This window comes from Ascidiella aspersa, chromosome 8 (genome assembly GCF_963924565.1).
Source record: "Ascidiella aspersa chromosome 8, kaAscAspe10.2, whole genome shotgun sequence".
Lineage (NCBI taxonomy): Eukaryota > Metazoa > Chordata > Ascidiacea > Phlebobranchia > Ascidiidae > Ascidiella > Ascidiella aspersa.
The window spans coordinates 6,116,971-6,144,308 of NC_139454.1; the positions used below are offsets into that span (position 1 = coordinate 6,116,971).

At 37.8% G+C, this 27,338-nt stretch overlaps 1 protein-coding gene across 1 annotated transcript; it reads left to right on the forward strand.

Moving 5' to 3' along the window:
• The first annotated feature begins 7,465 nt into the window (after nucleotides 1-7,465).
• LOC146135517 (sushi, von Willebrand factor type A, EGF and pentraxin domain-containing protein 1-like) lies at nucleotides 7,466-25,651 on the forward strand. Its single transcript, XM_083395777.1, has 17 exons — nucleotides 7,466-7,544; nucleotides 7,879-8,055; nucleotides 8,595-8,789; nucleotides 9,317-9,496; nucleotides 10,170-10,364; nucleotides 11,116-11,295; nucleotides 11,787-11,963; nucleotides 12,477-13,019; nucleotides 13,221-13,370; nucleotides 19,138-19,314; nucleotides 19,871-20,059; nucleotides 20,648-20,827; nucleotides 22,327-22,521; nucleotides 23,176-23,371; nucleotides 23,862-24,016; nucleotides 24,549-25,274; nucleotides 25,476-25,651. The coding sequence occupies exons 1-17, from the start codon at nucleotides 7,466-7,468 to the stop codon at nucleotides 25,649-25,651; spliced, it is 3,870 nt and encodes a 1,289-aa protein (XP_083251903.1).
• The last annotated feature ends 1,687 nt before the right edge of the window (nucleotides 25,652-27,338 follow it).

The window sequence follows — 27,338 nt, forward strand, 5'->3', positions numbered from 1 at the left end:
TTACAAATGAAAAAAAAAATGTATTTGTAATTGTGTTTTTAACAATTGTCGTATAGTACATTGGAGCAACATAGTAGTGTATAGCAATCATACCAAATAATATTACAAAAATAAAAAAGCTCTTAAATTTCACTCCATAATTTCTCCTCTCCAATTTTTGTGTTTTATGAATCATTAAAATATAGTCCACATGTTGTGCGAAATATTGTTTTTTTTTAAGGTCGGGGTTTCGCGTTATGGACCCTTAAAATCTAACAAAAAAAATTTGTTTATTTGGTTGTAATTTCCGATTTTAAAATTAACTCCTTAAGTTACAGCAATAACTGATTGGGCCTTGTTACAATCTTAAAAATAAGCCCAACTTTGCAAAAATCCATCCAGAAATGACTGAGATATTGGCAAAAATACAAAATATATATCGCCACCTAGTGGCAATTATGTGTTATCTTCAAAGTGTGTTATCTCGAAAAGTACTCAGACAATTTCAACAAAACTTAAAACAAAGAGCAAGTATTTAGTGCTTAGTAGGTGTACCACTTTTTGGCAAAATCTAAGAAGGTCATGCTTTGTGGGTTGGGTGATTTGATATGAAATCACTCTAAACCGTTTTCCAGAATTTCGCTCTAACGAGGCAGGTATTATGATGGGTCTAAGTGAAAATACAGGACCTGCAACAGACTTTAGTTCATTTTTATGCAACATTTAAATCAGTGGTTCTTAACCTTTGGTAACCTGTCGAACCCTGCAAGCGATCACCAAAGCCCAAATTTTGTTTAGCAGCTGAAACTGGGTAAATTCAAATCATAAATTGGCATTTATACATATAGGTTAAATTGGCCATACTTTCAATTAATACCGTTCCATGACACCTTGGCACATGAAAGAGATTAGAATTTAGCTTTAAATCTGCAAATCTCGTACTAATAGGAGCGTTTTATTTACTTAATATTCTATCCCTCCCATTGTGATTGCTTTTTAGTAGATGGCCTGGCTATTACAGCCTTGTATCAACAATACTTTCCAGACTGGCGCCTGTTATTAGAATATCGTTGTACACAAAAATACCTATTGTACACAAAAAATACCGTTGTACACAAAAAATACCGTTGTACACAAAAATATAAATACCTTTTGCTAAACATATATATAGCAACAAACGAAACTACTATTTTACATTTTACTTATACAACTAGAATTTCCCACTGGGTACGTAGTTAATTTTTCATAAGCTCAGTACCAAATACTAAAACAACTTGCCAAAAAAAACGATGACAAAAAAATTAGCTCAGATTGGAAAGGTTGGTCCAATTTCTCAGCACATGTTGCACGGTCAGCCGTGCATTTAAACATATCTTCATGTCGTTGTTACTGTTTTTAGGAGTAGTTTTAGTACTGTGATTTATCTAATTAAATGCATGACAGAAGCACAGTTTTCAGCAGTAACTTTGCACCTGTGCGATTTGAGGCTGCGTGAACATATAATATCATATTTGGAAGGAAACGTTAGACCTACAACCTAAAACCAATGCAGGCTGGTCATTATTTAAAGAAATTTGCTATAGAATGCTGTTACTTGGGACACAGGTGTAAAGGCTCTGTACTAGGGTTCCTCTCCGGAAGTGTTTTGACGGAATATTCCCAGGATTTCTTGCAAATTATCAATCCCAAATCTCGGGAAATTTTTTTTTAATCCCAGCTATTCGGCAACATAGCAAAAATTGTCGTTTTTGACTAATATAAAGGAAAAATTATTACTAACCCTGTTAAAATTGTTGCCTAAGTTGCTTTATTTGCGCTTACCAGCGGAAAAACTTAATTAAATTTATTTTACCAAAAAATGCGATTTTTTTTTGAATAAAAACAAATAAGGGTGCTGAATTTAACACGAGAAGGTCTTGTAAGATTGCAGAAGCAATATTACAAAACATAAACAAGCTTAATTAAATGTTTGGAGCTAATATAAAATAATTTTAAACGCCATAATGACGGATATTTCGGTATAATTTTTTCGTGGTGGATCCCGGGATTCCCTAGAATTTTTATTTTTCAATCTCGTTTTCCGGGAGTGAAAAAATCCGGGAACAAGAGGAACCTTACTCTGTACCTCTGTCTTGTGGTTACTTTATTTGCCAAACGAACGATATTCCTGTTATATTCTATATATTGCCTTCTTTGCGTATTTGTTTATACAACATAAGATGCCCTACACTAGTTAAGAAATTTTGAAAATACATCACGAAAACAACACTCAATCGGAATAGTTTCAGTGTTATAAAAAAACTCTTTTTACAATTAGTCTGATTTTAAACTACAAGTTTTAAAGCGCTACGCTTCGGCAAGAAGCAGCAAATAATAATAACATCGTTTATTTAAATAACTATACTTAGCAGTATTTAAATGAACACAAGTTTTAATACTTAGCGTACTGTGTTAAACTGAAAGATAAAAAGTAATTTCAATTTTGTTATAAAAAAACTTTTAACGCCGGCAATAATAGTACGATAGCGGTCAAGGGAGCTGCAATTATCTTTCTGTCGTGATACATTTTGCATTTAAATTATTCAAAATTTATAAATAATATTTATTTTTCAAAGCTTTTGAAATTCACTAATTTGCTTGACGAATAACTTACGATAGACTCGAATTCACCCAAATTTGGTCAATGAAACAAATAGTATGTTGTTCCTGACGTGATATTACCGCATCTTTTCGCATTTGATTCACGCTTTGTCATAAAATAGAATACTAATAAAGCTTTTAGCCAAACTGATGCAACTATAATTATATGAGCCGAAAATGTATTTTCAGGACGTATCTTGTTTTTGTCGATAATACAATATTTAATTTGGTCTTTTAGACCAATTTTCGCGAGTTTTGTAAAAAGGTATTATTTTCAGACGTGGCGTCATTTAATATGTAGATTCTGTTTTGGGATTCGTTCCACGTAGCTTGGGCGGATACACGGGTTGGGACAGGTGGCCATGCTCCCTCCCAAACTGTACTCTTTGCCTTTTTGAACTACGTGAATTTAATTTTTATTTCGCGTTCCACGCGAATCTGGATTACAATACATTTCCAGTTTGTCTAACATCAATTTTATAAATTTGTTTTAACCGAAAGGCGTCGTGCGTCCCATCGTAACATCGAAAATGAAAATTTGGAAATTGAAAAATACAATAGTCAGTCTTTTAAACTCTTTTTCAGCTTTGAAAGAATCAATAACATCTTTGTAACAAAGCTTTGGTATTGACAGAAACACCTCTCCAACCTTAAACTTGATGAATAAATGAACTATACTAGTGTTTTGAAGACTAATTTATGACGTTACGTTTGGATATAACTTTGTTACATGGACCTCCACAAAAAATACTAGTTTAGCGCCTGCGCCACCTAGGGGCCTTCAACGGAAGACAGAAATCAACAAATAGGTGTGACGGATACTGTCAGTTATTTAGCTCTATACCTTCATCTAGCGGTAGCGATATCTCATAAAAACATGATGTTTGTTAAGATTTAGCCCGATTGTGTTTCTTTCAGTTTTGACCAGTGATTAAAAAGTAGAACACAAAATATGTAACCTAAATCAACAAACAAAAATAAAATAAAACAATATTTAAAACTATACATCTGGTAACCCATGCTATTTATAACAGTGCAACGACACTGACAAACCCATGATGTAACACTAAAAGCCCAGAAAATATTCCCCATAACAAAAATATTCAACAACCGTAAACCTTTTTAGTTTTATAATGAAATGCTAACCGTGAAAGATACGTACATACTATATTTCTGTGCTTCTATAGAGCCTCAACCCAGAATGTTGAATGCTAATACCACTCTGTGATATCGAAGTTTATTGGTTATTGTAAATTCTGTTTTAAAACTAATCTAAAAGTCGGAATTTCGGGGAAATTCCAATGCGTGTGAGCACGGCAGTGTTGACATTTAAACTATCGATAATTATGTCTGCAATTTTCAGCATTTTAAATGTCAGACAAAAACATAATAAAGGGTTTCTTTCATTTTGTGGCACGAACTGATAGCAATTAGTTGGGTATTTATTTTTAGTTTGGCGAAATAAAGAAAAGAGAATCTAAATGAGAACAAAGTCCATTTACAAACCACTTGAGCTGAGGTTCTAGAAAAAACAAACTAAGTAAAATATGTCAATTGTCCACCAAAATGTATAACCCGCTGGATCTATTTCATGAAAATTTGAACTCGTTAAAATACCCTAAAGCCCACAGCTTAGTAAAATATTTTGTCTATACAACTGAACGAACGTTTTTAGTACAACTTAACTGAGTATGTGCAAGTATGCACAGCGCGTGAATTTCTTTAATTTATTAGAAGGTTTTTATTTTAAGCTAATTTGTTAAGCCTAAAGGCGCCATGAAAGCTATGACATTGTGTGTAGTTTGAACTCACAACCTTTATCAAGTGGAATTTCTGTGAAATTAGAATGAAAATGTTCATATTGAGCAAAATGCGAATCTCTGTTGTATGCCTGATCATCACATACCCTTTGAATACAAAGTTTTGCTAATTTAAACCAAATATACGCATTTTTTCGCGTTTAGCTCGAGAACAACGGGTGATTTTAAGAATAATTGTTCATGACGTAACGTTATGACGCAGCTTGGTGACGTCAACCTTGAAGAGTTTGGCGCATATTTGGGATAAATCGACAAAGATATTTAATTTACCTGATACGTCGTCCAATTTGGGGTCATAAAACATGCTCGCATATTAATTTTATGAGTCTATGTAATGACATTTAGCAAAGCTGCACTTCGTAGAGCCGGAGTTCGCTAAGCGCTTTCAAACTACATCTTGTTCAACCTGGGCGCCGTTAGGTATTTCGTGCAGTAATATAACATTTTTCAGGTACAGGGAGATACATCACGATAAAATACGATGCAATTGTACATTCTACTTAAAGGTTACAGCAGGATGTAAGTAAAATCCGTTAGGAAACTAAAATTACCAACACTTGTTTAGTTTATATACTCTCCCGTATTTATGTTTCCCTGTTGGTTTACAACCCGGAAACAACGGGAAAAAATACGTAATAAAACGAAATCACGTCGTGCTTATAACACAAACTGAGATTTATGCCTATGGCTTGTGTTTAAGTTAGATTTTATACAAATTTTGCAAAAATGCTCATAAGTAGTTTTAATTATAAACATTTTGACGGTCCAAGTATGCGCCGCGAGGAGAGACACATTTTCAGACGGACAAGCGTTCCGGGTTGGGCTATACGTGCGAGGCCTGCCGATGTAATGATACGCCGGCGTTTAATTGCTTTCGCCTTCACGGACACGGGCCAGCCAACCAGAAGAACCCCTAAAAATAGCCGAGATCAGAGAGCTGCAAATTCGCAGAAACGCATTTTCACTCGCGGGCCGTGCCATGCCCAACTTGACAATCTGGCAAATCAAAGCGATTTCGCGAGCTTAATGAATGCCGTTCGGCGCACGTTCGGCGAAATCAAACCTCGGCAATTCGTCGTGCGGGTTAAAACGCTGCAACGAAAACAAGTGCTAAGCGTCGTATGGGCATTACCCATGGCGCTCAGCTCTCAGGGCCGCTGGCAGCATTTCAACGGCAAGACACTTTTGTTTTTGCAAGTCATTGCTGCGTTAATAGGGTTATTTTGCTTTCCACGATTCACATTATGGGATAATTTAGTGATCGTCCAAAGTACAAAAATATGTTTGTTTCAATTATATGAAGAGCAGGAGCAGTTCTACGTTGTGGCAAATTGGAATACAACAAAGTTTCCTGTACTTCTACAAACATGTTAGCTGATGCTGGTCGCAGCGATTTTGCGATGCAAAAAACAATCAAAAAAACGCACGCAACTCAAAAAGGAAAAGTTTAACGAACATTAAGTACAGAAAAGTGTACAATAACAAATCAGCAAGCAGCACAAATTTAGTTTTATAACTCACACTTTTATTGTTACTGGATTTTCTTAAAATAAAACAAGGTAATTTTATTGCCTGTATGAACGTCTCACCATTTGATAAGGTCAAATGCTTGACCGGATTAGATTAGCGACCGCGGCTAGTCCCAAATCGGCTAATTAAAATTTTCCGTCATATAGCTGGAACCACAGCTTCTAACTGGGAGATTGGTTGTTAATATTCGTGGAAGAAATTGCAAGATATTGGGCAATTTCTCCCTTAAACCGTCGAACTAAGAAACGATTTTCTAAAAATTCTCCTGCTTGGACTTCGCACCACGTATTACTGCGATTTCTAAGAAAATAAACATTTGTTACTGTGTTTTTTTATTTGTAAGGCACGAAATGGTTTCGTGAACGTTCGAGGAAATAGTTTTTTTTATAAACATATAAAGTACCGTTTGAATCTATAATGAATAAGTATTTCATTAGAACAAATAATAAAATTATGAAACATAGCTACTATGCGCTTGCAATCAACTAAATACAACCACTAGGAATGTCACCAAAAGTGGATCAAATAAATTTTAAGACTGAGAATGTGTTTTAAGGCGAATTTTTATAGTTTCAACTTTTATTAAAGTGTCGAACCTATGTAATGACTTAGGCCTAAACTCTAAAGGGCCCGTTGAGTGGGTAATGGAAAACATTTATATTTGACAAATATACGAGGTTGACGTAGTAATGCTTACCCATTATACTGAAAACTGTAAACATGTTTTAACAGTTTACAATGTTACAAAACGACCAAAAATTACCAAACGACAAATTTCGTTGGAAAACATATTATTGACAGGATTGATACAGTTGAAAAATTTTAATTAGCTTTAAGCGGAAATATAACAAATCGTTATTTCGGCAAAAGTATGACGCGTATTGAATAATTATACTACACGCCCCATAGCAACGTTGTTAGACAAATTAAAATAAATAATAAACGATTTCTTCTAATTAACAGTCCCGACTAGACGTTTCCAGTTTCCAGCCACAAATGCAGCTTAAAGGAAGCCAAGGTGCGCACAAGTCTCCGACCCACACCGCATAACGTCAGAAAAAACGTGTTGGCCCTGTTGGGCGATACATAATGACAAAACAAAAATTTGCCCAACCGCGTATTAACGTATGCTTTGCCTAATTAAAGCCCCTCACCGGCTCTAACCTTTTTCTACTTGCGTAGCCGTTCGCCGCGATGCCCTTTCAAGCCGGGTAACAGTGTTTATCGCTGCGCGCACTTCAATTAAATGAGGCAGACAAATTGCGAGGCCGATCCTACGAAATAGCTCACTTTGCCTCGACGGCCGGCCATTTTCTTTTTAATTCTGGGCAACGTCGTGGAAATTAATTGGCGTCCGCCTTAATCGCGCTAAGAGAAAAAATCAAGTTTTTCCCTATAAAAGCCACTTGGGTTCTCTGGAGAGGCACATCTGTCTGGCAACAGCACAGTAAAGACAAAAACACAAGGTTTTTTCAAGCACACGGTTCGACGCAAAGATGTTGAAGTTTTCTCTACTCGTTCTGGCTGCGGTCTTCTGCTACACGCAAGCCACAGGAATTTCTATACCATACTTCGGTGAGTAATAACGGGAAAGAGATTTTTTTGGCTATTAAACGTTTTTTTAAATCACCTCAATCGAACGAGAAAAAACGTCTGTTATACTTTATGACATTACCGTTTCATTTCGACCCAATAGCAATTTTGGTTGAGCCGTTGTTGTATATAGCATAAACCATAATGCATTACCTTTTGGTGTATTGCGGTGTTTCGTTGTTAGTAACATAGGATACGATTTGAAAAGTTAAGCGCCGTGATCATGAAAGTCGGTAATATCGTACACCTGACTTTTCGACTTAATGCCTCACTAACAAGAACTTAATATTTTAAAGCTATGCGTTTCGTTTTCCAGGTCGAGGGTGCTCCGCTCCAAAATTGACAGGAGGCTACTGTTCCCCTTTGAGCAGAGAGCCTGGCAAATCATTCTACTGCAGATGCAACAGAGGTTTTAAACTGATTGGAAACTCCCGTCCAAAATGCTCCATTTTCGGTCTCGCCACCAGCGCGCCCACTTGCAAGCCGGTTATCAGTAAGTGTACTAAAATGCGACAGCAAAAACAACTTTACCTGGCCAAGTCTGAAGCAGGGCTGCAGAGTCGCCCTCGAGACTCGACGGAGTCGGTTTGTTTTGCTGTAGTCGGACTCAGGACTCGGTACTCGAGTAAGACTACATCAAACTACCCGAGTGCCGAGTCTCGAGTTCGACATGCGCATACGATTACCAAATATCAAAACTAATTAGGCAGCCCACTCTAAATTGTAAAAGTATAACAGCAAATAGTGGAATGATAGTAAATTGCAAAGCCAAAAAGGTCGAGTAGATCGACATCATCTTGAATAATACGACGTTTCGATACGAGTTTGTATCATCTTAAGTTAATGTCTACTTGACCTTTTTGTGTTTGCAATTTATTATCAAGCTATACATTGTAGGTCCGGCATAGTGTACCCAAATAGTGGAATATTGTCCAACCGTTTATTGTGGGTGGATCAGTTACATGAAACCTCTATGAATATGCAGTTGCTGTCACGCATTATTTCAATTGTACAATTGTTCTTCTTCCGCAGTTGTGATCAAGAGCTGCCCGGTACCGACTCAGCCGGCCAAGGGAACTTTCGGGCCTGTAAAGAAAGCCTACCCACTCGGTTCGAGCGTCTGGTTCAGCTGCAACCGCGGTTACAGACTGCAAGGTACCAAGGACCTGAAATGCACCTCAAAAGGAGGCCGACTCAGCTGGTCAGCCCGTTTCCCGCGTTGCGTTCGTAAGTACTCAGCTTGTTCGGTGCATCTTTATGTTATATGCAGACTTCGTCAGCCGATTGCCGGCTTTCGGCAACTGCCCAGCCTACGCTTCTATGCTGACTAGCAAAACCTAAAAGTTAAAAAAATCCAGTAAATTACACTCTACCTAAAATCAGATAAAGGCAAATATGACGAAATTAAGAAAAAAACACGAGTTTTTCTCTTGTGCTAATCGTTAGATAATTGTTGGAAAGAGATCGCAAGTTTTCACCTGATTTTGTTGTTGGAGAAATGTGCAATCCTTCTGCTAGAAGTTGTTATTTTTCATTTGACAACACAAATTGACTATAATTTGTCCTATAGTAAAGTTTAAAAGTCTTGAGAACAGACACGTTTGGCTTATTAGTTTTGTAACTTTAGACCATACTAGACCACTTAGGATGGCTGGGTTTTTGTCTATAAGTGTTAACTCGTAAGAAAATACGATGATACCGAGACTGTCAATACCATGACAACGGACTTTAAATAAGCGGTTACCATTGCGCAGGCATTGAGTGCCCCGATATTCCCGACATCCCAAACAGTTACATCAAGGGAAAGAAGACCAACAACTACCCGGGAAGCAAGGTGTGGTTCTTCTGCAATAGAGGCTTCGACTTGATCGGAACCAAGGACCTTACTTGCTCCGCTACCGGCGAATGGTCAGCACCCTTCCCCTCCTGCCAAGGTAAAACTTATGCAAAGTTTTGTTGCTGTAGTTTCTATTCGATAGCTCGTGTCATTGCTATATAGGTGCTCGAAACATGTTGTAACTCATAAACATAGTATTGCATGCACTGATTACTTTCCGAGGTAAAAAGACCAATCCAGTTTTATCGACTCATCTTTAGTGGACTGCGCAAAGCCGGCATTGCACCTTTATTAAATATTTTTGAGTCATCCGATGTGAATTTATTTTTCCCACAAAACGAAAATCAATTTAAATGTTAAAGCATAAAAACTAAAAAAATACTTTCAGTGGAGATTATTCTCATGCAAACCTTCAGGACAAACGACTCTGCATTTTTAGCCTGAATCAATATCTTTATAAACTTTGGAGCATTATGGTTAAAGGTTGTAGTAAGACGTAATAAGAATATCAAAGCCCATAAAGAAGGGATGTTCAAAATGAATTAGGAGATAACGTTCAAAATAATACCTACTTCTGAATGGGTTTTGATATTCTTATTGTTGTAATTTGCCAAAGGGAAAAGTTGCCTATACGATTCCAAACATAAAAAGCATCTCATTTAAGTTCAACAAGCGCGATCTCCTTTAGATAGCCACACAACTAAACCAGACGAGTAGGACACAACATTCGAGCTCGGTAATTAACCTCACACTTTTTTCTCCTTGCCCAGCTGCAACTTGTGAAGAGCCAGAAGCCCCCGAAAACGGTGACTTCACAACCACCAATGACGAATACGTGATCGGCACCCGAGTCCGTTTTAGTTGCCAGGAAGGCTTCAATCTGGTCGGTGGTCGTGTTGTCACCTGCCAGAAGGGACCAGAGAACGATGGAGAATGGTCGGACGAGTTTCCCTTCTGTGAAGAAGGTAAGACCCAGGCGATTGTCATGGACTTTGAAATAATCGGTTTTAGCTGATAACTAATAGGGCGATTTTTTTTGACTCGTTAAAAAAGTCAAAATTTTACCAAAATTTATGCGTTAGGTCAAAATTGGTCAAAATTATTTAAAGTCTAAATCGATTAAAAATGCACATAAATCACAAAAAAAACAATTGGTATTGGCGATAACTCCTTGGTTTTGGCATTTAAATCTTATATTAGACTTTATTGGCCTTGTTTCGTACGACAGTGTTCCTATGCGCCTAAGTTATAGTTTTTGTTGACTTACCTTGACTTAAATCTTTGCGTCAGAATACCTTGTTCTAAATCTCTCGTTAGACTTTTGACAGTCTTGTTTTTTAAGATAGTGTTCTTATGCGCTTCAGTTATTGTTTTTGTTGCCTTGACTTGACTTGACTTGATTTTGATGGCTCTATGATCCTATTTGAACATGTTTTGACAAGGGTGTCCTGTCATGAAGACTTGCACACCTAAACCGGTTTACATTCTTTATATTTAGCTTATAGGCATTAAAAACTGCTGCTCGAAATAAAATTGTCGTTTAAAATCTAACTTTTAATACAAATGATTTTACTAGCACAGGCCAATTCATAGGGTTGAGATGGCAAACCGATGACTTAACTTGGACTTAAGTTGCTATTTGGCTTTAATCCACCTGATTTGCATTAAGTCATTTCACAGCTAATAACTTACAACACTGTTCGCCAATTATTTCAGTGATCGTTTGCGACAACCTTGGAGAGCTTGACAACGGGTCGTTTGAACCAGAGCAAGACGTTTACCAGGTCGGTCAAACTGTTACTTACGAATGCGACGAGGGCTACGGATTAGTGGGAGGAAGCGTACTCGAATGCCAAGACGACGGAACTTACAACGACACCAAGCCAGGATGCATCCGTGAGTAAATTGTTTTGAGTAGTTGGGTTCATAAACGTCAGTTGGAGAACCATAGAGACGCCCGTCAAATGAAGGGAGGAATTTTCGCAGTAATTTGTTTCCCCGTTTATGCCGTTCTTGTAACGCCACCTTGTAATTTTATCGTTGTCTAACATTGGCTGAAAAACCTACATACGTTCAGTGGCAGAGCAGTGTAACTGTTTTTGTCGGAAAGCCGCAAGAGAAGCTTATTGTATTCGTTTAAAGAAGAAAATTGTGAATATCCATGTTTTACAACTAATAAGATAAGAAAAGAAGAGGATGTCTTCTAAGTGTACCGTAATTTATTTAATTTTTCTTCCAAAATCAAAAAAGTTAAGGCCTAATTCATGGAAAATGAGTTGCGAGCTGGATAATATTACTTTCGGGTTGTACCATACTTCAAGCTGGTCAAGCTTTTGCAACTTTGTTCCGTTGAAATGGCCGGTAAATAAAGTTAACATATTTCACAGGAATTACCTGCGCTAACCCTAGGATCGCCAACGGAGGAATCCGAGGAAAATCAGTCAACAACTTCCCGGAAGACGAAGTTAAGTTCTTCTGCAATGCTGGATTTCAATTGGATGGCAGCCGAGATTTAACCTGTCAAGACGACGGGCAGTGGAACAGAGACTTCCCGACTTGCCAACGTAGGGTTTTTTAATGTGTCTTTTAGACCAGTGGTTCTCAAAGTTTTTTTTGTATTCCTTCCCTAAAAGCCCGAACACTTATTAAACACGAAGTATTTTACCTATTGGTATTTGTTAATTCGATGTATAACTGTGAAAGAAAGTACCGGTAACTGTGAAAAAACAATAAATTTAGATTATGGGCCTAATACACTTTTTATACCAATCATTACAGTTAAATAAGCTTTTCAATTGCCTTTTAACGATTAAATAACTTCATTTTTTAATCCATTTTTTTCTACCCATATTCCTTCGAAATTTCCTCCCCAAATTTAAAAATTCCTCCCTACCTTTGAGAACCACTTTTTCAGACGAAAGATGTCCAATAGTTAAGCTAAATGCGCCCACAATTTACCTAAACAATTTTGGTCAGGCAAGATTGTTTAACGGTCGGTACACACAGCGTCCTTCTCTTTATATCGAAAGAGGAATTGCACCTAGACTAGAGCTAAAGCTTATTGCCTTACCTTGCAGGTGTGTTGTGCGACGACCCAGAAATCGCCAACGGATACTTCAAGGGAAAGAAAACAGATAACAAACCCAAAGACAAGGTGTGGTTTTTCTGCAACAGAGGTTTCGAATTGAAAGGATTTAAAGACCTGACCTGTTTGGCAAATGGAAAGTGGAACAAAGATTTCCCAACATGCCAACGTGCTGTAGTTAACTGCAAAAACCCAAAGATCTCCAACGGATACTTCAAGGGAAAGAAAACAGATAACAAGCCCAAAGACAAGGTTTGGTTTTTCTGCAACAGAGGTTTCGAATTGAAAGGATTTAAAGACCTGACCTGTTTGGCAAATGGAAAGTGGAACAAAGATTTCCCAACATGCCAACGTGCTGTAGTTAACTGCAAAAACCCAAAGATCTCCAATGGTTATTTCAAGGGAAAGAAAACAGATAACAAACCGGAAGACAAGGTGTGGTTTTTCTGCAACAGAGGTTTCGAATTGAATGGATTTAAAGACCTGACCTGTTTGGCAAATGGAAAGTGGAACAAATCTTTCCCAACATGTCAAGGTAAGTGTTTAAACATAAGTTGAGGAATAAGATGTGCACAAGCAAAACCATAAGTCAGACACAAGATTTCCAGAAATACAACTATTCTAAAAAACAGACAGACTTCGTGATTTCATTTTACACTGATCTTAAATAAACCATTTTTTAAAGCACGGCGCTATAGAATGCAGTTTTAAACTCTAACGTGACCATTTGACGCAGCCACATCCTGCCCAACCCCACCAAGAATTAGCCGCGGCTACGTCCGTGTCAACAAAGAAAAGACCAAGGCCTGGTACGGGTGCTACCGAGGCTATACCCTACGTGGCGCCAAGGACATCACTTGCGTCAATGGACTGTGGAACAAACCAGGCCAGCGTTGCGTGCGAAACCACTAGGTGAGCTCTATCCCATACAGCACTTGTCTTGTGCCTGGTCAAGGCGGATTATTTTTCCGGGGAGGGGGACTTTAGACCTGAGCGAAATAAATGCCACGAGATTTTTCTGGAGTATCATTTCCGAAGGTTGTGACGTTTCGGAGTCAAACTTTTACATAGTTTTAGTGACTGCATCTTTCTAGCAAACACACTTTTAGCAAAGAACATGAAAATAATAATATTTATAAATATACTATTCAGTGATATTCACCCTTAACTATCGGCTCTTCAACCAACTACCTAAGCGAATATGTATTTTATATATCACCTTTGTTTTACCTTGGTACAAAACCTCCAGCCGTTGCTTTTTTCTGTAGCATACCTTTTGTAACTGCTTCCTCAATAACGCAATGCTTTCTTTTATTTTCAGAATTTGTTGCACCAACGGACACCCAATGATTTCTGTGATCCTCTATTTACACATTATCGTTAAAACAAAATAAAAGAATGTAGTAAAATGCAATTGTGTGCTGTTTCATTTTTTGTGTATATTGTGGTGGCTACATAAGCTAGCCAAACGTAGTCCGTGGCAGTTAAACGTTTAAGTGCCATTAAAACAATATATAGGTGTAAAAAATAAATGAAAAACAATAAACAAAAAAAAAATATTAGTCAATATGACAAAGCACAAAAAACTTGTCAACAAGAAAACATTTTCTCTATACCTTCAAAGAGACACGTTAAAAAAAATTCGAAGAACGTTATATTAACAAACAATACCAAATACATAATGTCGCTGAAATTAATGCTGTAAAGGTCCGAAAAGGAAATCACGCATTGAACAAAAGAGAACCTTGCATTTACGATAATCAAAAAAGTTATTCATGAATTACCGGGATTGCACAGGCCTGGTTTGTTACGATGCTTTGCCACGTATCCCATGGTTTAAAGGCTGCGTTAAGCAGTGTTATAATGACTTAAGTCAATGACTTTAATGACTTGACTTAAGTGCACTCAAGTCACTGTTTTCATGTGACCTGACTTACCTTAGGCCTTTTAAGGAAAATTACTTGACTTAAACCTTTTAAACAAACGACCTGGCTTGAAATATTTTTTGTAAAATTGGGTTATCAATCCATATTTTTGCACATAAAACAATTTGCTTGCCCTCTATTGCCTTTATGGTATTCTTTAGATAAGGCATTGCTCATAATCAGACAAGTTTACATAATTTTAATAGCTTAACGCAGCGTTTCTCAACCGGTGCGCCGTGGAAGGTGGCCAGGTGCGCCGCGAGGAAATGTAAAAATGATGCAAAAATTCTATATTAGTTTTAGCATTAGCAACTGAAAGTGAATTCCAGCAATAAGACCTAAATTAACCATTAACGTCGGAATAAAACACAGTTCGAAATAGCTAAAAGTTGGAATAAGACCTAAACGGCCAAAATACGACTTAAACAATGTTTTACGTAAACCCAAAGCCCCCATAACGTCACCACTTACTCCCCCCAAAAAAATCCACTCTGAACCAGAATTCCACCCATACCCTACCCAAACCTTTATCGAGGGCAAACAGTCCCGTGTCAAAACAGCGTCCCCAAAAGCCGCCGTTTAAAACATGGAGCATGTAGGCCTACGACACAATAACAGCCAATGCCACGGAGGCGGCGTCTAATCGTCTTATAGTCATTCCCTCCGAATTTGGATATTATTTAGGCCAGTTAAATGTTATAGGCTAACGAAAATGTATTGGGTTTATGAGGGCGTTGGCCGTTGGTGTTATTAATATGGTATGATTTAGCCTTAGAAACCTTTTTTTAATCTGAACTCCGGAATTCAAAATTGAAATATTTAAGCCACATATTCCAATACATGAATAGTTTAAAGCTGTCAATGCAGAAAAAAAAAACGAAACATTATTTCATGTACAGTTAAATTTAAAGCCTTTCTTAATAAATAGGAATTTGGAGAAGGAAAGTTGAATTAAGCTGTTCGGAGATAATTCTTTAATCTAAAATGACCATCGAGATTTACATATTTTAATAAAGTACCTCGACTGGAAATAAACTTGAATTACTATTTTCTATCAATAAACAATGACCAATATGACTGGATTCGGATAGCCCTTTCATTGAAATCCTATTGCCTGAGGAAAAGGAATAGTAATAGCGAACATATCTGGCGGGATCCAGCCATAGGACCAAAATTAGAACAACATCAATATCGGCATAAAAATAAGTCTTATACCTAATGGTCGTAATAACGTTTGAATCGAAGTTCGTCGGAACAAGGCCCAAATGGCCAGAATAAAGTCTTTGCAACCTTTTATCCAAGCCCAAACAGAGACAAACACTGCGGCGCAAAAACAGCGGCTCTTTTTAGGGCGCCGAAATGTCCACACCAATACGGCCGATGCCAAAAAGGTTTCCCCCAACCGCCCCATTTCCTGTCCCCGCCGTTTTGGGCGTTATTTTTTTTAGTTAGATCTTATTCCGTTACATTTAGAACTTAATCCGACAGAGTTAGGTCTTATTCAGACAATTTTAGATAGGCCTACCATTCTGCCGTGGTTATTTCTGCGTTTGGCTCTATGTCGCTAGTCTTAATGCTATGATAGAATAGATTATTCTAATTTAAATGTTGTTGCTTTGTGGGTCTTATTGTGTGTTTCCATCCAGCTCTAACTAACTTACTGTGGGTTTTTATAATTTACACTACTAAAAGGTCTATTTTTATTTTTATTCTCATTCGGCTTTTTTATCGAGCAAACAGTAATTTATGGATAATTAAATTAGGAGGCCTATATAATAAAAACTTGCCAGCAATCGAAGAGATATAACAAGATACCAAAATAAAGTTTGTATACTTGCTTCGTTCGCCAGGGGCGCCGCCACGTTTTTAAAGGTTTACATTTACAAGTGCGCCCTGGGGTAAAAAAGGTTAAGAAACACTGGCCTAACGTGTAACTTTTATGACAAGTACTCGACTTGAAATTGACTTGCTTTAATTATGACATGACTAGGACTTGACTTGTACTATATTCAAAAAGACTTGACTTGAACTCAAGCTATTTTACATATGACTTGACTGAGACTTAAGTCATTTCAAAATGAGTTATTAACAACACTTGCGTTAAGTAAAACAATCGAAAGGGGTAGCCCGTAACCGATCGCATTGACTTCGGCAAATATACGCGCTGGCGACATCTCAAAACATTTGGTGCAGGGGTTAAGGGACATTTCGTTAGAAAAGAAGGTTATGCTGTATTAAAGCTTGCTTAAAAACCGCCACTAATCCAGCAGAGCAGCTAAAATTATTGCGCACACTTGCGAATGAATACGATAGCAAAAAGGCATTACCTCAAATTAGTAAGCTGATGTTGAACTACAAATCATTTTAAGCTGTTGTTGTTGAAATATGCTTTCAAATGCCACCCGGTGGGGAGTTGGATCAGCACCAAATGTACAATTGTCCTTGGAAGAATATTATCCATCGGCGACATAATATATAGGTCTTGATATTTTTAGTTAGAGTAATGTCTTGTTGTCGTCAGCGGCTTAAGTTGGATTAGAATAACAATAAGGCAATATCAACCTGTGATTATGGCCAGGCCTGCGGAGTCGGTTGAAAACAACCCGAGTCCGACTCCCGAGTCCCGAGTCCGACTCCGGCCAAATGTAAGATTTTCCCTAGGCCAGCTTTGGCTCTTCAGCCTGTATATTACCCATTTACGCAACCAAATTAAGGTGGATTATCTGAAATCTACTCATATTGGTGTCATAATTGATCCACCCGCATTACATGGTTTAAAAATATTTTTTCGTCGGACTCGGGACTCTTTGCGCGGTTTTACTCGAGTCCCGAGTCCCGAGTCCGACTCCGCAGCCCTGCTTATGGCAGCATAATATGGGGCACACCAAAATTTTAACTGTTAGATTTACATTAAACAAAGAACTAAATAGTGTTCAAAATTTACAAAAGTTAATATAAATATTTCCAGAATAGGCCTATATTTAAAAAAATATTCCCATGGTACATATTACTATGCATGCCGTGAACCATTTGGAATTATATGGGCACAAATTGCTACAATTTACTTTTTTGTGAAATACCTTTATATAAGCAAATCAAAATATTGTATGCTCTTTGTACACCGGAACGGATTTTCGATCAGGATGATCTCAACCGTAACACACTATTATATTTTTTAAAAGACGGCATCATAACCTATGTGAATTAACTTTTTTATACGGATTGTGTGTGAGGTATGCAATATTTGTAATAAGTGGTTGAATAAAAATGTTAAAGACACTGTTCTAGAGGTCATATATATCTGTGTAAAATAAAGAATTTAATTTATGTTTAAAGTATTAGATTACACAAATGATGTACATAAAGTTAACAAAATTAAATCATTTTTTTATGAGTTTAACCAAGGCAAAAAATGTTTCTAAGGAATTACCGAAATATGTTAAACTCTTTAAACGGGGTCCAACATGAGGCACGCGTGCCAAATGTGGCAGGCTACCTACTAAAAAATGGCACTCAAGCCTTAGCCAAAATACTTTTCAGCCAATTGTCAAAAAATATTGAATTTATTATACCGCCAATTTCCCATGTTTTTCCAAAACATTAAACAAAATTACGACAACTATCATCAACTTCTGATATTATAACATTATACTGTAGTGGAGGCTAACATTACCATACTCTTTATATATATAAAAGAGAAGATTTGTGAAATATGTGTGTGTGTGTGTGTGGCAACATGTTCGCCCGGTCTGTCGCTGGCAGAGCAACGTATTCGTCGATTAACAAAAGGACCCCCGTCGTGTGCTCGATCTTTCCACGGGCGCGCTCGTGAAAAATACATTTTAATGTTTTCAACTTAAAAGATGTTTGTTGTGCTTATCCGTTGGCTAATTAATCCTTCCAGCGGTTTTAATAGTATGCTTTGCCTAATTAAAGCCCTCACCGGCCACTCTAACCGTTTTTCTTGCGTAGCCGGTCGCCGCGATTCCCTTTCAAGCCAGACAACAGTGTTTATCGCTGCGCGCACTACAATTAAACGAGGCAGACAAATTGCGAGGCCGATCCTACGAAATAGCTCGCAACGTGACTGGTAAGACCACTTTGCCTCGACGACCGGCCATTTTCTTTTTAATTCGGGGCAACGTGGTGGAAATTAATTGGCGTCACTTTAATCGGACCACGAAAAAAAATCAAGTTTTTCCCTATAAAAGCGAGTCGGGTTGTTTTGAGAGGCACATCTGTCTGGCAACAGCACAGTAAAGACAAAAACACAAGGTTTTTTCAAGTTTACGGTTCGACGCAAAGATGTTGAAGTTTTCTCTACTCGTTCTGGCTGCGGTCTTCTGCACGCAGGCCACAGGAATTTTATTTCCAAACTTCGGTGAGTAATAACGGGCAAGCAGTGCTTCGACGCACAAGTTTTTGGCTATGAAACGTTTTTTTAAATCACTTCAATCGAACGAGAAGAAAACGTCTGCTATACTTCATTTCGACACGAAACGAATTTTGATTGATCCTTGCCGTTTTCTGTATATAACATAAACCCTAATGCAGAACCTTTTGGTGTATGGCGGTGTTTCGTTGTTAGTAACATAGGATAAGATTTGAAGAGGTAAGCGCCGTGATGAAAAGTCGGAAACATAGTACGCCTCTTCAGTATTCTAATTGATGCCTCACCAGCAAGAATTCCGGTTTATATTTCAAAGCTATGTACGTTTCATTTTCCAGGTCGAAAGTGCTCCGCTCCAAAATTGACCGGAGGCTATTGTTCTCCTTCGAGCAGAAGACTTTGGCAATCATTTAACTGCAGGTGCAACACAGGTTTCAAAATGATCGGAAAATCCCGACCAAAATGCTCCATTTTCGGTCTCGTCAAAAGCGCACCCACTTGCAAGCCCGTTATCAGTAAGTACTTAAGTTAGCCAGCAAAAACAAATTTACCTGGCCAAGTCTAAAGCACGGCTGCGGTTTCGGAGTCGGAATAGGGATTCGGGTCTCGAAGAAGTTGGTCGTTTTGCTAAAGTCGAACTCGGGACTCGAGTAAGACTTCATAAAACTACCCGAGTCCCGAGTCCCGAGCCCGAGTCCGACATACGCGTTACCAACTTTCAAAACTGATAAGGCAGACAACTCTCAATTGTGAAAGTATAACAGCAAATAGTGGAATGAATAAATTGCAAAGCCAAAAATGTCGAGTAGATCAACATCATCTTGATTAATAAGACGTTTCGATATGAGCTTGTATCATCTTAAGTTAATGTCTACTTTTTGTCTTTGCAATTTATAATCAAGCTACATTACAGAACCGTGCATAGTGTACCCGAATAGTGGAATATTTTCCAACTGTTTATTGTGGGTGGATCAGGTACATGAACCGTCTATGAACATGCTGTTGCTGCCGCCAGGCATTATTTCAATTGTACAATTGTTCTTTCCGGCATTAATGTTATTTCTTCCGCAGTCAAGAGCTGCCAGGTACCGACCCAGCCGGCCAAGGGAACTTTCGGGCCTGTAAAGAAAGCCTACCCACTCGGTTCGAGCGTCTGGTTCAGCTGCAACCGCGGTTACAGACTGGAGGGCACCAAGGACCTGAAATGCACCTCTAAGGGAGGCCGCCTCAGCTGGTCAGCCCGGTTCCCACGTTGTGTTCGTAAGTACACAGCTTGTTTGGTTTATCTGTATGTAACATGGGTCATTTGTCAGCCGACAGCCGGCTTTCGGCAACTTCCCAGTTAACGTGTCTGTGTTCACTAGCAAAACGTAACAGTTAACAAAAAAATCCAGTAAATTACACTCTGCCTTTTGGAAAATTGATTTTAATCAGATTAAAGAAAATATGACGCAATTGAGACAAAAACAAGAGTTTTACTCTTAAGCTAATCGTTAGGTGATTGTTAGGAAGAGATTATTATATGGGCCAAAAATTTATTTTCGGGACATATCTTGTTTTTCCCCGCATTTTTTTACCTGTTTTTGTTGTTGAAGAAATATCCAATCCTTCTGCTAGAAGTTGCTATTTTTCATTGGCAACCTCAAATTAACTATAAATTGTTCTATAATAAAGTTTAAAGTCTTGAGAACAGACACGTTTGGTTATGGGGTTTGTAACTATAGACCATACTAGACCACTTAGGGTGGCTGGGTTTTTGTCTATAAGTGTTAACTCATAAAATACGTCGATACCGAGACTGTAAATAACAGGACAGCGGACTTTAAATAAGCGGTTACCATTGCGCAGGCATTGAGTGCCCCGATATTCCCGACATCCCAAACAGTTACATCAAGGGAAAGAAGACCAACAACTACCCGGGCAGCAAGGTGTGGTTCTTCTGCAATAGAGGCTTCGACTTGATCGGAACCAAGGACCTTACTTGCTCCGCTACCGGCGAATGGTCCGCATCCTTCCCCTCCTGCCAAGGTAAAACTTATGCAAAGTTTTGTTGCTGTAGTTTCTATTCGATAGCTCGTGTCATTGCTATATAGGTGCTCGAAACATGTTGTAACTCATAAACGTAGTATTGCATGCACTGATTACTTTCCGAGGTAAAAAATACGGACCAATCAATTTTTATTAACTCATCCTAATTTGACTGAGCAAAGCCTGGTACACCTTTATTAAATATTTTTGAGTCATCCGTGGTGAATAGATATATATTGTTCCCAAAAAACGAACATCAATTTAAATGTTAAAGCATAAAAACTTAAAAATATTTTCAGTGGAGATCATCTCATGCCATAATTCAGTACAAATGACTCTGCACTTTTACCGTGTTTTTTTCATAACTTTATAAACGTTTTCGTAATTTAACAAAGTTAAACGTTGCGTATACGATTTCTAGACATGAAAATCATTTCATTTAAGTTTAACAATCGCCCACTATTTTGAATGGAAGAACAAATTAAACCCAACAAGAAGGACACGTCATAGGAGCGCGGTGAACCCCACACTTTGAAAAACTAGGAATTAATCTAGGTTTCAAAGTCTGCAACCTACGGCCCGCGAAATCTCTTTCATTCGCCTTATACGCCACCTTTTAAATCGAAAATTTTGCCAATGTGTCAATATCCGCTCACCTCACCTGTGAGATAAGTGCATTCCTTGCGATCCATTTGTTCCATTAAGAGCAAACTAGGGCTAATACCCAGTGTTGTAAACAAGTCATTTTAAAATGACTTAAGTCCCAGTCGAGTCATTTGTAAAATAACTTAAGTCCAAGTCCAGTCTTTTTCAATAAATAACAAGTCAAGTCCCAGTCAAGTCATATTTAGAGCAAGTCAACTTCAAGTCCAGCCCTTGTCAAAAAAGTAAAACTTTAAATTATGAAAACCGGCAAACTCCTCCGATTATTATGAGCATCTTAAAAATAAAATAAAAGCAGCATATTGCAAGCAAATTCTTCTATGTGCAAAGATTGGGATATATAACGTAATTTTATAAATAATTCCCTAATTAAAACAATTTATTTTAACCAAAGTCATTAGTCGGAAGGACTTAAGTCAAGTCAAGTCATTTTGCCCAAAAGACTTAAGTAAAGTCAAGTCATTAAAAAACAGTGACTTAAGTGCACTACTTTTACCTCTTGCACAGCTCCAACGTGCAAAGAGCCTTTATAAACGGTATTAAAACGTCTTTTTGCAATTTACCCAAGTTAACAGTTGCTTCGATAGGCCGGAAACTTCCGACAACGGTTTCAGATTCCGTATAGATACACCCTCTAATAAGATATAACATATCATGCACAAGAAATTGTTTTCATGACTTACATCATAAGTATCACGAACACAATGAGGCAAAGCAGAAAAAACCACCGCCCGATGCACCAATTACCTTTTTTGAATGGCAGCACAAACCAAACCCGACAAGAAGGACACATCATTCGAGCTCGATTAACCTGACACTTTTTTCTCGTTGTCCAGCTGCAACCTGTGAAGAGCCGGAAGCCCCCGAAAACGGTGACTTCACTACCAGCAACGACGAATACGTGATCGGCACCCGGGTCCGTTTTAGCTGCGAAGAAGGCTTCAATCTGGTCGGTGATCGTGCTGTCACCTGCCAGAAGGGACCAAATAACGACGGCGAATGGTCGGACGAGTTTCCCTTCTGTGAAGAAGGTAGGAAGCCAGGGAGATTGTCATTGACTTTGGATTTATCGGTTTAACGCTGAAAACTGTTTGGCCAGTTAAATTCCATGTTAGACTTTTAGACAGTCTTGTTTCTTACGACAGTGCACTTAAGTAACTGTTTTTTTATTGCCTTGGCTTGACTTTTTGCGTCAGAATCACTTTTTTACAAATTACATGATTTAGACTTCATTCCACATATGGCCTCTGAAGTCTAAATGATCCTATTGGAACATATATATATATAAGTGTTCGTTCTAATGCGCTTATGTAATTGTTCTTGTTGGCTTGACTTGATTTGAGTTTTGGAGTCAGATTGACTTATTTTGATTTAGGTCATTTTGACAAATGACATGACCCAGACGTCGGTCATTAAACATATATGGCCTATATGATCCTATTTGAACACATTTTGGCGAGGGTGTCATGCCTTGCAGACTTGAACACCTAAACGGGTTTATATCATTTATATTTAGCTTAGGCATTGAGAACTGCCGGTCGAAATAAAATGAGTTGGTATCGTTTAAACGGTTTAAATGGCATACGGATGACTTAACTGGGAATTGAGTAGCTATTTGGTTTTAATCTTGGACTCGAATCCTTTTAATGATACCAACTTACTAAATTGTTCTCCAATTATTTCAGAGATCGTTTGCGACAACCTTGGAGAGCTTGACAACGGGTCGTTTGAACCAGAGCAAGACGTTTACCAGGTCGGTCAAACTGTTACTTACGAATGTGACGAGGGCTACGGATTAGTGGGAGGTAGCGTACTCGAATGCCAAGACGACGGAACTTACAGCGACACCAAGCCAGGATGCATCCGTGAGTGTTTTTTCGAGTAGTTTGGTTCACAAAGATCAGTTGGAGAACCATAAAGACCCCCGTTAAATGAAGAAAGGAATTTTTGCAGTAATTTGTTTCCCCGTTTATGCCGTTCTTGTAACGCCACCTTGTAGTTTTGTCGTTGTCTAACGTTGGCTGAACAACCTTTGTGCGTTCAGTGGCAGAGCAGTGCAACTGTTTTTGGCAGAAAGCCGCAAGAGAAGCTTATTGTATTCGTTTTAAGAAGAAAGCTGTGAATATCCAAGTTTTACAACTAATAACATAAGAATATAAGAGGATGCCTTCTAAGTGTAATTTAATTAATTTTTCTTCCAAAATTAAAAAAGTTACGGCACAATTCACGGAAAATGAGTTGCGAGCTGGATAAAATTACTTTCGGGTTGTACCATAGCTCAAGCTGGTCAAGCTTTTGCAACTTTGTTTTGGTGAAATGGCCGGTCAATAAAGTTAAAATATTTTACAGGAATTACCTGCGCTAACCCTAGGATCGCCAACGGAGGAATCCGAGGAAAATCAGTCAACAACTTCCCGGAAGACGAAGTTAAGTTCTTCTGCAATGCTGGGTTTCAATTGGATGGCAGCCGAGATTTAACCTGTCAAGACGACGGACAGTGGAACAAAGACTTCCCGACTTGCCAACGTACGTTTTAATAATGTGTCTTTTAGACCAGTGGTTCTCAACGTTTTTTTTTTGTATTCCTTCCCTACAAGCCCAAACACTTGTCAATTCCGCATTTCCACAATTAAAAAACAGAGTATTTTACCTATTGTTATTCATTACTTCTATATATATAAAAAAGTCACAGTGAAAAACAATAAATTTAGATTATGTGCCTAAAAGACTTTTTGCAAAACCAATCAGTACAGAAAAATTTTTATTGCCTTTTAACGATTAAATAACTTCCTTTTTCAATCCATTTTTCCTACCCACGTTCCTTCCAAAATTTAAAAATTCCTCCCTACTTTTGAGAACAATGAGTTTTAGTTCTAGAACCACTGTTTTAGACGAAAGGTGTCCAATCGTTAAGCTAATAGGGCCAAAAAGTTCCATAAATAATTATGGTCAGGCAAGATTTTTTAACGGTCGGTACACACAGCTCTTTACATCGAAAGAGACATTGCAACAACGTTGCATCTAGACCAGAGCTAAAACTCATTGCCTTACCTTACAGGTGTGTTGTGCGACGACCCAGAAATCGCCAATGGATATTTCAAGGGAAAGAAAAATGATAACGTGCCCGATGACAAAGTTTGGTTCTTCTGCAACAAGGGTTTCCAATTGAAAGGATTTAAAGACTTGACCTGTCAAGACGATGGAACATGGAACAGAGATTTCCCAACATGCCAACGTGCTGTAGTTAACTGCAAAAACCCAAAGATCTCCAACGGATACTTCAAGGGAAAGAAAACAGATAACAAGCCCAAAGACAAGGTGTGGTTTTTCTGCAACAGAGGTTTCGAATTAAAGGGATTTAAAGACCTGACCTGTTTGGCAAATGGAAAGTGGAACAAAGATTTCCCAACATGCCAACGTGCTGTAGTTAACTGCAAAAACCCAAAGATCTCCAACGGATACTTCAAGGGAAAGAAAGCAGATAACAAGCCCAAAGACAAGGTGTGGTTTTTCTGCAACAGAGGTTTCGAATTGAAAGGATTTAAAGACCTGACCTGTTTGGCAAATGGAAAGTGGAACAAAGATTTCCCAACATGCCAACGTGCTGTAGTTAACTGCAAAAACCCAAAGATCTCCAACGGATACTTCAAGGGAAAGAAAACAGATAACAAGCCCAAAGACAAGGTTTGGTTTTTCTGCAACAGGGGTTTCGAATTGAAAGGATTTAAAGACCTGACCTGTTTGGCAAATGGAAAGTGGAACAAATCTTTCCCAACATGTCAAGGTAAGTGTTTAAACATAGATTGAGGAATAAGATGTGCACAAGCAAAACCAGAAGTCAGCCATAAGATTTCCAGAAATACAACTATTCTAAAAGCAGACAGACTTCGTGATTTCATTTTACACTGATCTTAAATAAACCAGTTTATTAAAGCATAGCGCTATAGAATGCAGTTTTAAACTCTAACGTGATCATTTGACGCAGCCACATCCTGCCCAACCCCATCAAGAATCAGCCGCGGCTACGTCCGTGTCAACAAGGAAAAGACCAAGGCCTGGTACGGGTGCTACCGAGGCTATACCCTACGTGGCGCCAAGGACATCATTTGCGTCAATGGACGGTGGAACAAACCCGGCCAGCGTTGCGTGCGAAACCACTAGGTGAGCTTTACCCATACAGCACTTGTCTTGTGCCTGGCCACTTAGGGTTATTTTTCAGGGGGGGACTTTAGACCTGAGCGAAATGAGCGCGACGAGATCTTTATTGAGCAATATCTCTGAAAGTTGTGAAGTTACAGAGTTGAATTTTTTTACACAGTTATTGTAACTATAGCTTTCCAGCAAACATACTTTTGGCACAAAATATTAAAAAAATGATACTTAAAAATATGAATGTTAATATTTAGCGATAAACAATAAAATTCAAAGTTTAAAATCCAGAGTAAAATCAGGATCAGACATTTTGTTTTAAACAATATCTGATCCTGATTTTACTCTGTTTTTTTAACTTTGAGTTTTTATTGTTTATCCGTTTTATTCCGACGATAACTAACGCGCAGAGCGAACTTAAACAGATATCCATTTTGTCTTAATGGTGTAATTTTTTTTTCATTTAGAAGGTTTAGGTTTGAAATAGGTCTTTAACGGGGACAAACAATTTTAAGTTTATTGAAAAGTTATATAAACCTTTTTCTCCAGCAAGGAATAAGACTATTAACCAATTCCCTAAGCGGTTATGTTTGTTTTTATAACACTTTTGTTTCGCTTGGAAACTGATGCACCCTGCCTTTTCTGTGGCATCCTTTTGGTGAATGATTTGTTAATAACGCAATGCTTTCTTTTATTTTCAGAAATCCTTGCACCAACGGACACCCAATGATTTCTGTGATGCTCTATTTACAAAATATCGTTAAAACAAAATAAAAGTATGGACTAAAACTTGAAACGTGTGCTGTTTTATTATTTCTTTATATAGGGACAGTTTCAAGAATTAGTCCAAAGTAGTCTATCGCATTTAAAAACTAAAAGTGTTATTGAAACAAAGTATATGGTTGGCTATAAAAAAATATTAGTCAATGTGACTGAACACAACAAACTGTTAACAGGAAAACTTTGTCTAAATGCAATATAGACACGATTAAAATATCGAAGAACAGTATGTAAACAAACAAATGCCAAACCGCACTATGTCGCTGAAATCATTGCTGTAAAGGTCAGAAAAAAATTACGCATTGAACAAAAGAGAACCTTGCATTTAAAATAATCAAAAAAGTATTATTTATGAATTACCGGGATTGCACAGGTCTGGGTTGTTACGATGCTTTGCCACGTATCCCAATGTAAAGGCTGCGTTAGGCAGTATTATATTGACTTAAGTCAATGACTTAAATGACTTGACTTAAGTGCACTCAAGTCACTGTTTTCATGTGACCTGACTTAACCTAAGTCTTTTGGGCTAAATGACTTGACTTTTTGATCTAATATCAGCGCCAAATAATGTTCAATATTTACAAAAGTTAATAGAGATATCTCAAAATATATTTAATAATATTCCTATCGTTCATATTGTTGTACATACCGAGAACCATTTAAAATTACAGTGGCACAAAATATTATAGTTTACCTAGTTGTGAGATACATATATAGGCGAACCGACATTTTGTATTGCCTATAAGCTGAAAGAGGTAAATAGATTTTCCGATGTCAGATCCACCGTCGTTCGCCACGACTTAGTAACATTTATAAGATTAGATCAGGATTAGTTTATCACAACCCTGACACACTATTATATTTTAAGGTATACAAAAAAGTATTAATAAGCGGTTAAATAAAAAGTTTGAAGAGCGCT

Bases quoted from the DNA above. Each gene is read 5' to 3' on its own strand.
- LOC146135517 (XM_083395777.1), top strand. From the start codon at position 7,466: ATGTTGAAGTTTTCTCTACTCGTTCTGGCTGCGGTCTTCTGCTACACG. The intron at 7,545-7,878 runs GTGAGTAATAAC...TTCGTTTTCCAG, and splicing joins AATTTCTATACCATACTTCG to GTCGAGGGTGCTCCGCTCCA. The intron at 20,060-20,647 runs GTAAGTACACAG...ACCATTGCGCAG, and splicing joins CCGGTTCCCACGTTGTGTTC to GCATTGAGTGCCCCGATATT.